This window comes from Chelonia mydas, chromosome 17, assembly GCF_015237465.2.
Source record: "Chelonia mydas isolate rCheMyd1 chromosome 17, rCheMyd1.pri.v2, whole genome shotgun sequence".
In the NCBI taxonomy this organism is placed as follows: Eukaryota; Metazoa; Chordata; order Testudines; family Cheloniidae; genus Chelonia; species Chelonia mydas.
The window spans coordinates 4,369,970-4,384,544 of record NC_051257.2 but is presented as its reverse complement, the minus strand read 5'-3'; the positions used below and the strand labels follow the sequence as shown (position 1 = coordinate 4,384,544).

The 14,575-nt window shown below is 44.9% G+C and overlaps 1 protein-coding gene across 7 annotated transcripts in view; it reads right to left on the bottom strand.

Moving 5' to 3' along the window:
* Positions 1–1,206: 1,206 nt before the first annotated feature.
* VPS53 (VPS53 subunit of GARP complex) overlaps positions 1,207–14,575 on the bottom strand; it is a 99,157-nt gene continuing 85,788 nt past the window's right edge. For 3 of the 7 annotated variants that reach the window (XM_027820180.3, XM_037880615.2, XM_027820182.3), the window contains 3 exons: positions 9,305–9,442; positions 5,834–5,938; positions 1,207–5,414 (listed from right to left, as the gene is read on the bottom strand). In XM_027820180.3, coding sequence (XP_027675981.2) covers positions 5,244–5,414; positions 5,834–5,938; positions 9,305–9,442 — 414 coding nt within the window. In that variant the 3' untranslated portion in view covers positions 1,207–5,243. Of the gene's footprint in view, positions 5,415–5,833; positions 5,939–9,304; positions 9,443–14,575 lie in introns of those variants that run through there. The other 4 variants (XR_006286357.1, XR_006286356.1, XM_037880616.2 and 1 more) reach the window with 3 other exon arrangements.

Here is a 14,575-nt window from a genome sequence, read left to right as displayed (position 1 = left end):
TTAGATCCACCTGACAGAGCTAATGGAGTAACTACTAGCAGTGGTAGGCTGTCATCCTTTATTGGGAACAGCTCTAGAGAGATACAGGACACTTTGCTGGGTTTCATAGACATTTGCTTACAGCAGAGCGATGATGAGACAGACACCTGGCATAGAAAATTTCAGCCCAAACAGTTAGGATTTGGCAAAGGTATAAGGAATAGAAAACAGGGTCTTATAATGGGAAATGTCAGGCAACCTTAATGATAGCCAATAGGTGGTGCTACCAGCCCCACCTATACCAACTCACACACAGAGGAATGTGTTTTGTTCAAACAACTTGTCATATAGCTGGAAATAAAACATTTCAGCTCATGTAAGTACAGCATGTTAAAGAGCCAACCTGTCTTAAATTGCCTGTTGACGGGAACACCTCTGTCACCCCTCCCAACCTGCAATCAGGAGAAACTCACTATAACTCACATGATATAACCCAGAGAGTCGCATTCATCACTGCAAATTTGGTGAAAGAGGTGCACATTTCTGGCTGATCACTTGATGGAGGAAGAGCAAAGGGAAACATACTGGAAAGAGAAATGAACCACTGACTCTCAGAGCAAAAGAAGTGGACTAAAATAAAATAATATTTATTGTATTCTAAAGGTCACCGACTTTTCATTATTAATAATTGAAACAGGAGGTTCCCCGAGAAGTCTTTTCTGGAAGGTAAACAGCAGAGACGTTACAAATCATCATCTAATTATTGACTAAACACAAGATTAACTTTCCTGGACTGCCTCCCACCTGGGCTGGGCAGGGAAGCATCCCATTGGCTCTGCTGCTACTAATACAAATACTGTCTGTGAAAGGTCACTTTGCTGGAGCCATAGAAATGTGCGAGGTGGAAAGATAAGAGGGAAACTCCGTCTGCTAAGAGAGGGGAAGAAATGAGATACAGAAAGGTTTGTAAAAGTTTACAAGGCCAGCATGCGTCATACTATACCATGAGCACCACGCAAGAGGATTTTAAAACACATCAGGTAACACTCGGTGGTGGATACAAAGATAGGAATATAATTCTTCATGCAAACGCCCTCAGGACAAAGGCTGCATTCTGTGCAGTGCAGGTGTGCGTATGGGCACGTGTACACACAGCTTTCAGATTCCCTCCCCCCAAAGGCAAATCGGATCCAGTTTGTTCTGTATAAATTGCTACAAAACACAGGCTAGAAGAGGATCATTAGTAATGATTTAATTGGCTTTCGTGTCACACTCCAATATACATCAAGAAATTACTTCCTGCACAGAAAACTTTAAAAGGTATTTTATACAGAAACACAATTTCTTTATCCTCAGAAAATGTACAACTCAGCCAGCTGACACTTACACTTTCAGAAGCGCCCACTCTGATAAATATCAAAGAACAAGAGAAGAAAATTTCAAATCAAGGAAGACAAATGCAAACATGTCCTTTACAGGGTACAATTCAATGCACCTGGGTTTCTAACGTTCTTCTGATTTGTTTATTATTTTTGTTAACCTTTCCTTTTATCTCCAGAATTCTGAAGGGCAGAGAATGACAATTTAGGAGTCTCCAGGGTAAAGAAACATGGAAATAGTTCAGATTTCATCCCTACAAAGTATATTACAGCACTGACCACGCTATTGCTAATTTTCATTGGGAGGAAAAAAATAATTTAAAGTGAAGTTACTAGTCCAGCACGCAGATAACAAATCTATGCAAACAACCTGCATTCCCGTAGGGCTTGTCACTGCATTTGGTAATAATAATAACCCACATTGAGTTTAATTATTTGTTCTGCAGGAAAGGCAGACTACACACCCTCTTTTCTTAGGTTGTCTTTTGTAAACTGATCAGTAAGAAGTGCAAACACCACTCCCTGAGAATGCAGGTTGTAAAACTAGCAGAAGGGTCAGAAACAATAATCAGCACCTAGGGGAAGTGGTGTGATCCAACAAGAGGCTTTCTGATAAGGTTTCAGAAGTTCACATAATTGGAGCTTGTTGTCACCCCTTTTAGCCAAGTTTACAGAAATTCCTACCATTGCTAACACTGTTTCAGGTGCATGCTTAGCGATACAGGACTCCCCAGTGTACGTGTCCGGCTGCCTCCAACACCTGTCTACACTAGGACTCCCAGCATTTTAACACCAGCACACCATTCGAACCAGTTTCAATGGTAGGAATTTTTTGTAAAGGTTTCCTCGTGTAGACAAGGTTAATGTAGGTGTTACAATATCTCAACTCTCATTTAGGTGTCAGTTCTTATTTTAACAGTTTTGGTCAGATACAAATGATTTTATCTGCTGATTTACCAATTCTACTGTAATCAGTCTCTCAGTTCATAAACTATTAGGACACAGGCTGATTTATCAGTCTTGGAAAAATCACTATTACCAGCCCAGGCACAGAATCTACTGTCCCACTCACATGGGGCCGATAAGGGAAAAACACTGGAGCCTATGTTTTCAAAAATGACTAGTGACTGGGTGCCCGACTCGAGTCGCCTTAAAGAGGCCTGATTTTCCAAAGGCACTAAAAATCCAGCTTCTGAAAATCAGGCCCACTGAAGGTGTCTCAAGCCAGAAATCCAAAAATCACCAATGACTTTGGAAAATGCAGGCTTAATATATTATTTGCCAATACAAAAAAAAATAAAAATAATAGCAAAACTTCTTGTTCCAACAGAACTGTTTGCAGCTGGCCTATAATCATATGAGAATGATACTTGGGGAATGTTAAAGGGAAGTGAAGGAAAGTTATGGGACCTTTTCCAAAACATTAATATCTGATTCCACTTTTAAAAACCTATGACAGAAACAGGGTCACCCCAACCACTGAATGCTGGGAATGAGCAAGATATAGAGAAGGTAGGAACTTCAGCAGCTTGCCTTACCACATGCTGGAAATTAGCAAATTATGGCAAAGGAAACAAGGCAGGGATGGAGCATGAATATTAGATTTGTTCAAGACCTAGACATCAATAAAGGTCTTTTGAGGAGGGACAGGAGAGTATTAATGCTCAGTAACATGAATAGTTATCTTCATTTAGGGCCCATCAAGTAAACTATCAGTAAAGGAAATGCAGTAATGCAGAATATTGCACGTATTGCAACCGTTATCAGTTATTTGACCAGCGTTTGGTTCAGGTTTTTGTTTTATGACATCCAGTTTTTAACAGATCTCTATCCTACTTGTAACAGGATCGAAACAAATCCCGCACCATTGCATGGGCTACCACCAGTCTCCTCAGCTATGAGCACGGAAGCCATAATCCAGGATAGGGGTGGGTGGGTGTCCCCCTCTCTCCCTTCGCACATGGGAAGGAGCAGGTGGAGTGAGAGGGGACAGGACAGCGCAAAAAGATGAACATGAAGCTAGTGTCAGGCCAGATTTTCAGTCTCAACAAGGACATTTCTAATTTGGTGCCCCCCACTCCCGAGTGTCACTGGAACTCTGCAGGGTTTTTAATTTTAGACACAGGTTTGTGCGTGTGGAGTTTGGTTAAAATAAATCTGTACTTGATCTGGAATGTTCTCTCCCTCTCCCGCAAGTGAACTACATATCCCTGAACAGTGGCTGCAAACACTAACCAACCTGTATCTACAGCAGCCCCCAAATCAATATTATAACGAGAAGCAAGCTGGAAGTGCCGTGGAGTGCGATTCTCCTGAGACGATTGCTAGTCAGCTGCAGTGACTCCTCACCTGACACAAACACCGCATGCATGTGCCTCCTGCAGAATGGGTAGGAAAGCATGGATTACAATACGGAAGCTGCACATGAACTCTCCCGCCACCAAAATCCCTGTAGTCTTGTATCATCACCTGGTCTGAAACACACCTTTAGAACTAGGTGGAGAGATTGCCAGGGGGTTTGGGGAAGAAATCCAGTGGTGATAATGAGGTGATTTGTGTCACTCAGTTAAGGCTTCTCAGGCAAGCATGTGCCAAGATGAGCACTTTTCACACAAACACTTTACAATTTAGATCCATCAACCCAAATCCTGCTATTACTGAAATCAAGGAGCATTTTGTGGCTGACTCCAATGGGAACTGGATTGCAACTCCGGTTACTTTAAAACAAGCTGTGTTGTGAGATTTGGGGCCCAATTCTCCCCTCAGATATTCCAGTGCAAATCTGGAGCCACTCAATACAAGTTGCAGCAGCGTAAGCGAGAGGAGAACCAGGTCCTTTAAATTTAAAGCCAGTGAGAGAGTTCCATCCTGTGAAGAAATCCTGGCAGCAGCATTTTATAATTAAAACTAACATTTCCAGCGGCTCTGCCTTCAGGGCAGCGATGGTGCCAAAATGGCACACCCACATTCTGGGCTCCAGCTGGCATGAGACAGGCGGCCACAAGCATGGTGGGATAGTACCATTTGGTGCTTGGCTTCCAAGGCCTTATTCCATGAACAGCCCTTTGTGGAGGAGGGAGAGAGGTGTAGTGTGGGTTAGAGAGGGCGGGGTAGCCCAGTGCACGTGAGAAAATAATGAGAAGCTGAAGACAGCTTCAGCAGATGTAAATTTGGCCTTAAAGCAGCAAAAGCAACAGAGACTACTGGCTTGTTAACAGTAAGGTGTGATTTGACCGGTGAATGCAGTGATTTTGCCCCCTCCTTGCTTCCCACAGAGGGTTCTCCTTGCTGTTTTACTGATAGCTTGACCACACGCTCCTGCACTCGGAGCACAGGGGAGACATTGCAGTGTCCTGTCCTGGGCATTTATAAGGAGCTCAGTAGAGTCCTGGGGGCCAGGAGCCAGTGATTTAAGGGGATCTTATTTTTAAAGAAACAAGCAGCTCTATGATGGGGAAGGAATGTCGTCTTATCACTTTCAGGGCAGAGTCCAACCCTGGGAGACCCCAAATGGGAACTGCAGCTAGACGCTGAGAAAGTAGCATCGTATGAGCAGCTGGCGAACCTTGGATGTAATTCAATCAAAGCATTTTCATAGCCTGCAGTCTCCAGCTCACTGCATCTCCTCCAAGCTGTGGGCCCGGAGAAGCCCCAGTGAGACAGGTTTCCCTCGGCTAATCTATCCCTGGGGCACAGAGCCCTGGTAAGCATTCATCCCTTGCCAAAATCATGCTGCTTCTCCATTCAGAAGAATACGGTTAATGCCTTTCAGGGCGTGGCATGGATTTGGCAGCTATTTTTCCATGCTGAAGTGTAGGATAATGGGGAGCCTGCACAAGACCTGGCCAAAGTTGCTTCGGGGCAGCAGATGTTGCTTCTGTCCATCTACAGTCTCTTCTTGATGAGCTTCTCCAGTTTTCGTATTCGGGAGGACTCCTGCTCAGGTGTGGGAGCCGTCAGGGACATGGAGCTGGTGTTCTCTCCCCCAGAGGGAGGGGTGGGAAGCCTCTGGCGGAACAGTTCCAACATGCTGCTTTGCTCACTTCTCTTTAGGCCCTGTTAAGAAACAAAGGAAAGTGGAAATACAATACACAGTGAGAGCACTACTGAACCTGGACAGTGGGCGCCAGAAAAGAGCTACTGCAGACCCAGGTTCAAATCTCAGTCTTCTCTTCCTCCCCTGCAAGGGCAGGATACAGCCACCCCACTGTTCTAGACAAAGGAAAGGAAAGCTAAGCCTGAAGCCAGGGATTGAACTCCCAAGTCAGTAGGTAAAGGGAAAGCAGGGTAAGTGCCATCAATCAGTAGCAGCTCTCCAGGCTTTCAGAGCAGGGAGGATGCATTTGTTCTGTAAATTGCCTTTTCATACTTCAGAAACCCCACACATTTCTACTGAAACGGTTGCCAAGGCATTCAGATTTCTCAAGAGGGGGACTTTATTAGAGGACCATAAATTCTGCTGGGTTGGTTCTAACCTTCATGTCTAATATCTTCTGGAAAGTGTCTGTGCTGCAGTCAGCAAGGAGTTTGATGTAATTGTCAACAAACACAACAGGTGGCTCATGAGGGGCCATAACCACCTGCAGAGAGAGAGAGAGAGGGGGGAAGGGCATCAGACACAAGCTATGAACATATAACCCACCAACCAGCTATACGAAGAGCCATAACAATGGTGGATGGAGAAGTTTCTCCTGACATGTAATTGGAGCTTCTAAAAGCCCAACTGAAATTCATTAGGTTGAATTATCCCCCACACAACCTGGCATCTGCAAAGGATGAAGAACCGTTACAGTTTAAACTAGATTCAGGCAGAGGGATTCTGGAGAGGAGGGGAATGATGCACATTTTACAAGAGCCAAAAGTCCTGCTCCAGCTTTACCTGAGTAAAGGCAAACTCTTCTTTTTAAACAGCAGGATAAATCTTTGTGCTTTAAAAGAGCAAAGCTATGAAGGGCTCAGGACAACAGTCTCCTGCTCACTCCCTGTGCTTTGTCCTGCCAACAATCTCCACACAGACTTCCAAGGCCTTTCACCCAGAGCCCAAAGCAGGGTTGTCTTACAATGGAACTGTCTGGGCAACATGCCAGAGACACTGCTGTGGGTAGCTTGCGGTATCCATGTAGAATAACAGCGTACAGTCTCGTCTCGTCTGTGCAAACCAGTGGAACCTACAATGGCTAAAGAACGGAAAAGAGGCCATACACGCTTACTTTTACTGAAAGGTGCGGGCAAGTTAGTAGGAGCAAAGCAGCAATGAATCCCAGAGCAGGGAGGGGTGACGGGTCCCGTTTATGAATTGTCAATTGTTACTCAGAAGCTGAACAGATCCGAGAAGCTGCAGGGACTGCGTATTGTGTTGAAGCTGTTGTAGGGCTCTCCCTCCCAGCTTGTGGGCTGGCAGGCACTTGGGGTGGGGTTCGAAATTTCATTTTATTAACCTGGGAAGCATGAGTCTCTTCAATACCACTGGGAGAAGAGCCATGAACGTGGCACTGGTGAAAAGCCCCAGCTGACAGGCCTAGAGCCAGAAATCCTCTGCTCAGGACAGGCAGCATGTGCACAGTGGGAGCCCAGAGTTCCCCCTTGCTGCCCCATCAATGAGCCTCAACCCTAACCTGAATTGCTTATTACCCAAGCTCCCTTTCCACTGTACAGAGCAGACACAGTATCCCATCGGGTAGCAGGAGAGGATTACTTCTCTATCATTCATCTCCCCAGGAAAGTACAGTTTAGGGTCACTGCTTTACACCAAGGGCCTGCTTTTCACTCCATTTCACAGCTAGGCTGCCTGAGGAAGCTACTTGAGACAACAATTAGGGTCAACATGGGGACAGTGGCACCCCCATGGATTGGGTTCAGCGAGCAGAACTGTGGGGAAACTCCACACTGGCTTTGGGGGGATTTCGGCTAACGAGTTCACCTCCTGAGCTGCATTGTCCCAAAGCTACCAAATCTCCAATGAAACCATCTGAGGGGGGAAAAGAAGGTTTCACTCAAAAGCCGGGTCAGGTTCATGTCCCTGGTCAGAGTTCCTGGTCAGGATTGGTGCCTGAAGCAGGCTAGTTTCTCATGGTTTTGGAAGGTTTGCCCAATTCTATTAGTTGACCAGGCTACTGTTGCTTTACATACCATGAAGTGAGCCATGGATACCAGCATTGGTGGGTTGTTCGAAGGCATCTGACATTTAACCCCGTGGCCTCCGAGTACCCAGAGTCACTCCACACTAGAGCATGTTATTACATTACCGACGTTAATGGCCCCTCTATCTCTGACAAGGCTCTCTGGACATATCTGTATGCAACACTTCTCCATAAGAAGTCCCAGTAGGAGATGAGTGCAAACTCCCTCACAGCACTCCAACACATCAACACCACTTACAAGTTAAGTGCCCGAGCACAGATGCCAGGTTCGTGGATGTGAGAGGACTGATTAATAAAAAAGGAACAGGAACCAATGACGATTGGATTGTTTTGGGTGCATAAGCCAATTAGTCCGGTGACCAGTTTATTACCGGGACCGTGGGCTCTCAGCAGGACTCTGGTGAGTGTGGTGGTATGAAATATGGTAAAGAAAATATTGACTAGAGGGAGAATAGCTAAAGGTTCCATTGGCACTAAATGACACCCTCAGTGAAAGCAAAAGTATTTTACACACTAGCACTGACAGTCTGTGCTGTCTGAAAAGCAGACACGCGACTAATGCAAGGTCTCTGCATTACATGAATAGTTGCACTGCTATCATGCATCGCCTAAAGGATCTGTGGATCTGCTGCAACATCAATACAAGTGTCTCACCACTTGCACTGGCTTCACAGCATGACTGACCACGCCGGTATGATAAGGGGGGATAAAAACCTTTTGTTTTGTCTATCTAGAGCATAAGCTCTTTGGGGAAGGGACTTGCTTTTACTATGGTCCTGTGGTCGCACAATGGAGCCTTGATCTCAGCTGGGGCCTCTACGTGCGGTGTCGCTGTCATACAGTCACTAGTAGTCTTTTCTTTTCTTTTGGTTCAATTGTTTTTTGAATTCAATACTATTGTTTTAAACTTTCTAGTCTTTACTGTCCCATGTGACTCTGACAAGAAAGGAAATTCAGAGTTAAAACTCCTACCATGCCCTTAGCCTGGCAAGCATGTGTCGAACAAACCAATTCTCTGAGCCAGCAGGCAGCACCGAAGTGCACAGGGCTGAGGACAAAGCGACTGCCTTAAAACTGAATCCACTCACTTTCCTCTTCCCTAGTTTACATTAGACCCTCATTGTTGTGTTAGCTTAGCCTGGACATTATAACTGATCCCAGCTCCCACAGATTCTCACACACAAAACCATCTGCACTATTTTGTTAACAAGCAGAAGACAGCACCATCCACAGGAGATATGGCAGGTCATGACCTTCAGCACTGCTGTGCCAGCCCTTGGTATTAGCTCAGCCTCAAATCTGATATATTACTCCAAGGATCCAACAAGCTCTGGTGTTTTCATATCAATCGTTCGTTTATAGTATGACAAAAATTGTTCTTGGGTCATTTTACAGTCGCGGGCTTCAAAAAGCGAAAGAGGACCCCACTCAACAAGGTAATGGAGCTGTGTCTGGACTGGCTCTCCTGCTAGACAGCAAACAGGTGCCACCACCCCACTTGGCTCTCGTCAACCAGCTATGCGTGAAAGTCTCCAAGTAATTTTAGCGGTAGCATTTGCTCTGAAGCATATGGGGAGGGATTTTTGAAGGTGACATAGGGAATTAGGAGCCCAAACCCTATTGTAAGTCAATGGGATTTGAGTGCCCAACTCTCTGATGTCCTGGAAATGCCAACCACACCATACCAATGTGCACATACGCGCATGTGTTCTCGGTAACGTCGGGTTCCAAAGAAAGGGCCCCATTGCAGTCACACTCCGAGTTTCCAGGTCAAGCAGACTCAAAATAAAGAATCTTGAGAGTTACCTTCAGGATCATTTCAGCCCGCGTCATGCCCTTCACCACTATCTTTGTGTAGCTGGCAGGAGCCTTCCTCACCACCTGGGACCCAATGGAAGGCAGATCCAAGAGAACCATCTTCAGAGAGTGAGTGTCCAACAGCAGCTGTAATAGTTAATCGCACTCTGCTGTTATACTGTCCCCAGCTACTAAGTGTCACTAGCAGCTAGAATGCCACAAAGTCTAAAAGTTAAACTCTTTACAATCCCAGAACATCTTGGCATTTACATCACTGTTGGCACAGAAGGAATGAATCACCGTGATGGAGCCTCAAAGGACTAGACCCCTCAGTTGGGGTATATCAGCAGATCTCCCCTGACCTTAATGGAGCCATGGTGATTTACGCCAGCTCAGGATCTGGCTCATAGCATGTCACCCATTTGTAAGCTGGAATGTTAACTCGTTCCTAAGACCAACTCAGTAACACCTGGATCCCTTTGCCTCCCAGCCTCCAATGCTATCCATTGTTCTGCATTCACTCAAACACAGGTAAAACTACAGAACAGTACCTGTACTGACAGCTACCCTCCTAACGCGCTGCACTCACTGACTCAATGTCACTCTCCGTACAGTGCATGTGAACTTTCACTAGACTGGCCTCTTCCAACACTTCAGGCAGCATAATGGGAAAGGGGCTGCTGCTCAGCAATAGCTAAACTGGAAAAGGTGCCCTCAGCCAGAGCTTAATTACCATAAATCCTTCAGGTCTGAATTAGAAAGCAGGATGGAGACCAGCCGCGGAGCAGAGACCTGAGTCATTTGGGCTGTATTTTTGCTTAACCAGAAGTGGAGCACAATTTGATTGGTTAACATGGGACAGGAAACACTCTGGGTATTCAGATCCACAGCTCATTCCTGCAAAGGGGCTAGAATCAGGCGGAAGTGGGCTCCCCACAACCTTACCAGTGCTGCAAAAATCCCCACAATAGATAAGGACATTTTGTTACGGTCCTAAGCACACAGAATTTAGTTAACATATGAAGGCTATCGGACGTTAGTTAATATACTTGGGATATTGATCCCAACGGGAGTGGCCATGGCAAGTTCACCAGCTCAAATGTGGACCAGATTAGAAAAGGGACACTCTACGATGGCTGTCTCAAGGCGTGTGAAAGATGAACTGATGGTCTCAGTTCAGTGGGGACAGGATTCCATATAATAAAAAAAAACGTGTTCACAAACATTGTACTGGGGCCTGGATTTGAATGCAGCTGCTGTTAAATAGCTGAGAAACTCCCTTCAGAGATCAGCAGTGGCAGTAAAAAGCAGCACTATTATGGTAACGTTTGCACCAGGGGCCAGATTTACAAAGGTCTTTAGACAACTAATGATGCAGATAGGGGCTTAGCGGGATTTTCAGAAGTGCCTAGAGCAGTTAGGCACCTGACTGCCATTGAAAATCAATAGGAGTTAGTCACCTACCACACGCACGTGCTTTGGGAAATCTCACTAAGTGCCTATCCATCTTTGTCAATCCAGCCCCAAGAGAACAAGCAACACTCAGAATGAAATGGATTCAGGGTAGATCAAAGCCTAACAGACCTGCACTGTTCAGTTTGCATTAGACAACACAGCAATCAGAGAGCTGAAATGGACAAGTTATTCCATTACCCTAATAATTAAACACACAAATGCACTGTTGGTAATGGGCTAATCACTTTAACCACATGGTCATTCAGAAAAGCTCCAGTGACAACCTGGAGTCTCTAATGATGTTTATTATACAAGACAACTAGGAATTGTACTTCAGCCACTTGCTTTCTATTCGGGAAAGCAGCAGGAGTTCAGTCTTTACACAAACACAGCAACATCTTTTTATTTTTTAAAGAAAGATCCTGTTTCATTTCGCAAAAGCCTGTTGTTCAGAGATTCTGACTCCTTGGCAGCCGGCAGCTTTGAAGACATCCATCAGAAGTTCACTGTTCTCCCATCTGAAAGTCTGTCCCATTCAAGCCACGTCTTCAACCAAAGAGCAGCCACCAGACAGGTGTATGAAGATAGAAAAGCTGGGGCGACAGACCCAGCAGCTGCACCCCGAATGCAAAGATAATGCAAACTCTCCCAATGTGTCCAGTCATTTGCATTCCCTGATACATGGGTATGTATCAAAGTTCACTATTTCAGTATATGTCAAAGATATTGACAAAACCACTTGCTTTCTTAAGGCTGCTATTTGCTGTCTGTTAATTTTGGGGCTATCTAGGGAAGATACAGAGAAGAAAGGAGACAAAGAACTGGGAGTCAGGAGCTCAGAATTCTAGTCCTGAGCCTGCCATTGGCCCCACTGTGTGACCTTAGACAAACCACTTCAGTGCCTCGGTTTCCCCATCTCTGAAATTGAGAATACTTATATACTTCAGGATGCTGTGGTGTGTCTGAAATGGTTTGTAAAGCACATGGAGATCCTGAGATGAAAGGCATTTTATAAGTGCCACAGCATCTTTCATCCAGCAACACCCCAAAGGGTTTGCCAAGCTCCATTCAGCAGCCATTCTGTATCAGCACCACCACACCAGAGTGTTTTTTAAAGAGAGAAATATCATATCCATCTGGAAATACAAGAGGAACTGCAGGAGGCAGAATATAATTGCCCACACTGGAAGTTAGCCAGGACACATGGCTTAACATCAACTCCTGACAAAACTGCCATGAGATCTCTGATTGTCACCAGATTTCCTATCAGAATCCTCAGCAGGACCGCCACTTTACTTAAGCTTGAGATGAGACACACTCACAGCCCATGGGATGTACAACACTGAGCATTTTCATTATAAAACTTGTACAAAAGTGGGTTACGAATTCATGCAAACAAATTTGCTTTGGGCTGTACCTTGGCACAAATTCTCAGCCATAAAAAAAAAAACAAGTTTGGCTGCTTTTAATTACACAAGGGTAAAAAAAAAAAAAAAAAAAAAAACAGACAGACATTTACTGGTTTTAGAAGCACATGGATTAAGAGTAAGGTCAGGATTTTTAAAACCCACTAGTGAGTTTGAGTGCCTTAGATTTTGGATGTCCAAACTGAGGCATTTTAACTGGGCCTAATTTTCAGCAAGTGGGAGTTCAGTATTTTCTGAAAATTAGGACCTTTTAAAGGCGGTGCACTCAAAATCGAGGCGTCCAAAGTCATATCCTGACAAATATTATGTCTCTCTTCCAATTCCTTTCTCCTCCCAGAACTCTTGATTTTCCTCCCTTACCCACAGACTCTTCCTCTCAGTCTCACTCCCCCATCACAGTCCCCATAACATCTAAAAGGACTCCTCAATCTTCTTTTCCCCGAACCCTTCCCAACCAGACCTTCTCGCTGACTCACGGCTGCATTGGTTCATCTTGAGCCACCAGACCAGTGTCAGGCCTCCACCTGCCTGTTTAAAAGCTTCATAAAAAGCCAAGACCCATCAGATGAACACTAACAGCTTATGCGTGCAGCTGGAATTTCCATGGCAAGCTCAGGTATGCAGGATGGAGAAATGCTGCAAAAAACTGGAAAGAATGCTGCAAGCACCTGTAAAAAACCACAAATGGCACCGCTGGGAGCTACACCTCTTAGCCCCAGGCCCTATAAAGGATGCTGTTTTTTCTTTAAACTACATTCACAATAAGTCGTTCACAGCTCCAAAGTCAGTCATGGTCTACTGCAGCAATCCACGCTTTTGTGCAGCATTTTGTTCCCCAAACTGCTATAAAAGGAAATACAAACAAGGATCTACACAATCCACATTCTAACATCCTGTTTGAACAAAACATTAGCTGGGAAACAAACTAACAAAGCCAAGGAAAGACAGAAACTTCTTTCTCTCACACTTCCATTATTTTTCTTAATCTTACTATTATTACAGCACGTTCATCAGCAACCGATCTCAGCACCTTGGTAGAATAGGGTTCATTCTAGCTGTAACTCAGGAGTCCAAGGCTTCTGCTGGATTGGGTTACAACTTTTACATTATTTAAAAGCCACTTGGAGGGTGCTGCCTGGACATTTCACTGTGAAACATTCCCCCATGCCTCAGCTCCCACTACTAAATACAGACACCTACACAGGTCAGGGGCTGTGCACCCGAGAAGCTTCAAAAGCCAGGGCGGCTACTATAAAAACGGCCTCCTTTTCCTTTAACATTAGCTAGTCTCTCAGGAACTGTTCTGAACACCATCAACACACCCCTCTCTCTCTAGTTAAGATTAAATGAAACTTCTTGTTCTCAAGAAATCAGGTTCTACCGACTAACTAAAATAACTTTACAAAGTCACACAATATTTTCCCTGTTATGAATCCAGCCATGTTGTTATCATGATTCGATTTCTCTCTCAAAAGAAGACGAACTTAAAAACCTGACAGACTCTGCATTTCAGTAATAAAAGAAACCAAGAGAGCCGCTCTCCAGCAGATGTTTGCATCGTTACAAATCTTCTAGCACTTAGAAAAGCAACAACCAAATGAAAATCCAACATTCCTAACCAATCATCTTCATGGTTTGTTTGCCATGTCTGGGGACCAGGAACAAAAACTAATACAAATGCTATGGATATACGAATGCTATGGATATTGACTGATTACTGGGCACCACGAGGCAGGGGCAATCATTCAGAACTGAACTGTTCGCATTGAGTTGGAGGCAATGTCAGGACCTGCTCAGAATTCTCACCATCAAGGAGGCAATCTTTGCAGCTGAGCTTCCTTTCCCAGGTTGACAAACCAATGTGCATTGGCTCCTCTCTAGACTATTTGCTATGCAAACGGCTTTGCCCTCCCACTGTGGCTGCTCTTACGCTGCTTTTCAGGCTTTAAATGACTGGATTTGGAAAAGCCACAACAGCCAACTCATTTACAGTGGAACTGCCTTCTGCATCAATTCCTTTTTCAAGATCAGACATTTATATGAATAATGGATGAAATTCACCATTGCACAGGGCCCTCTGCACCATTTAAGCACTGTGTTGGACCAAGTTTGGAGGCATGGGGGCACATCTGGTACAGCTATCCAGGGATGGCTCTGCACCAAGCCTTCTGATAATGTGGGCTAATCACAGAGCATCCTCTGGTTGTGTTCACAGGACTGCAGGTGGACAGCACAATAGGTGGTGGTGGGAGGGTGGGTGGGTTACGCAGGGAAGATCCTGGACACACAAACTACCTTTATTTCCCATGAGGAGATCTGTACTGCCTACAGTACTTTAGCCATAAATAACATTTCACTCATCGCGCGTGCTTTTCACCAGGCTCTTTAGGAGCATTAA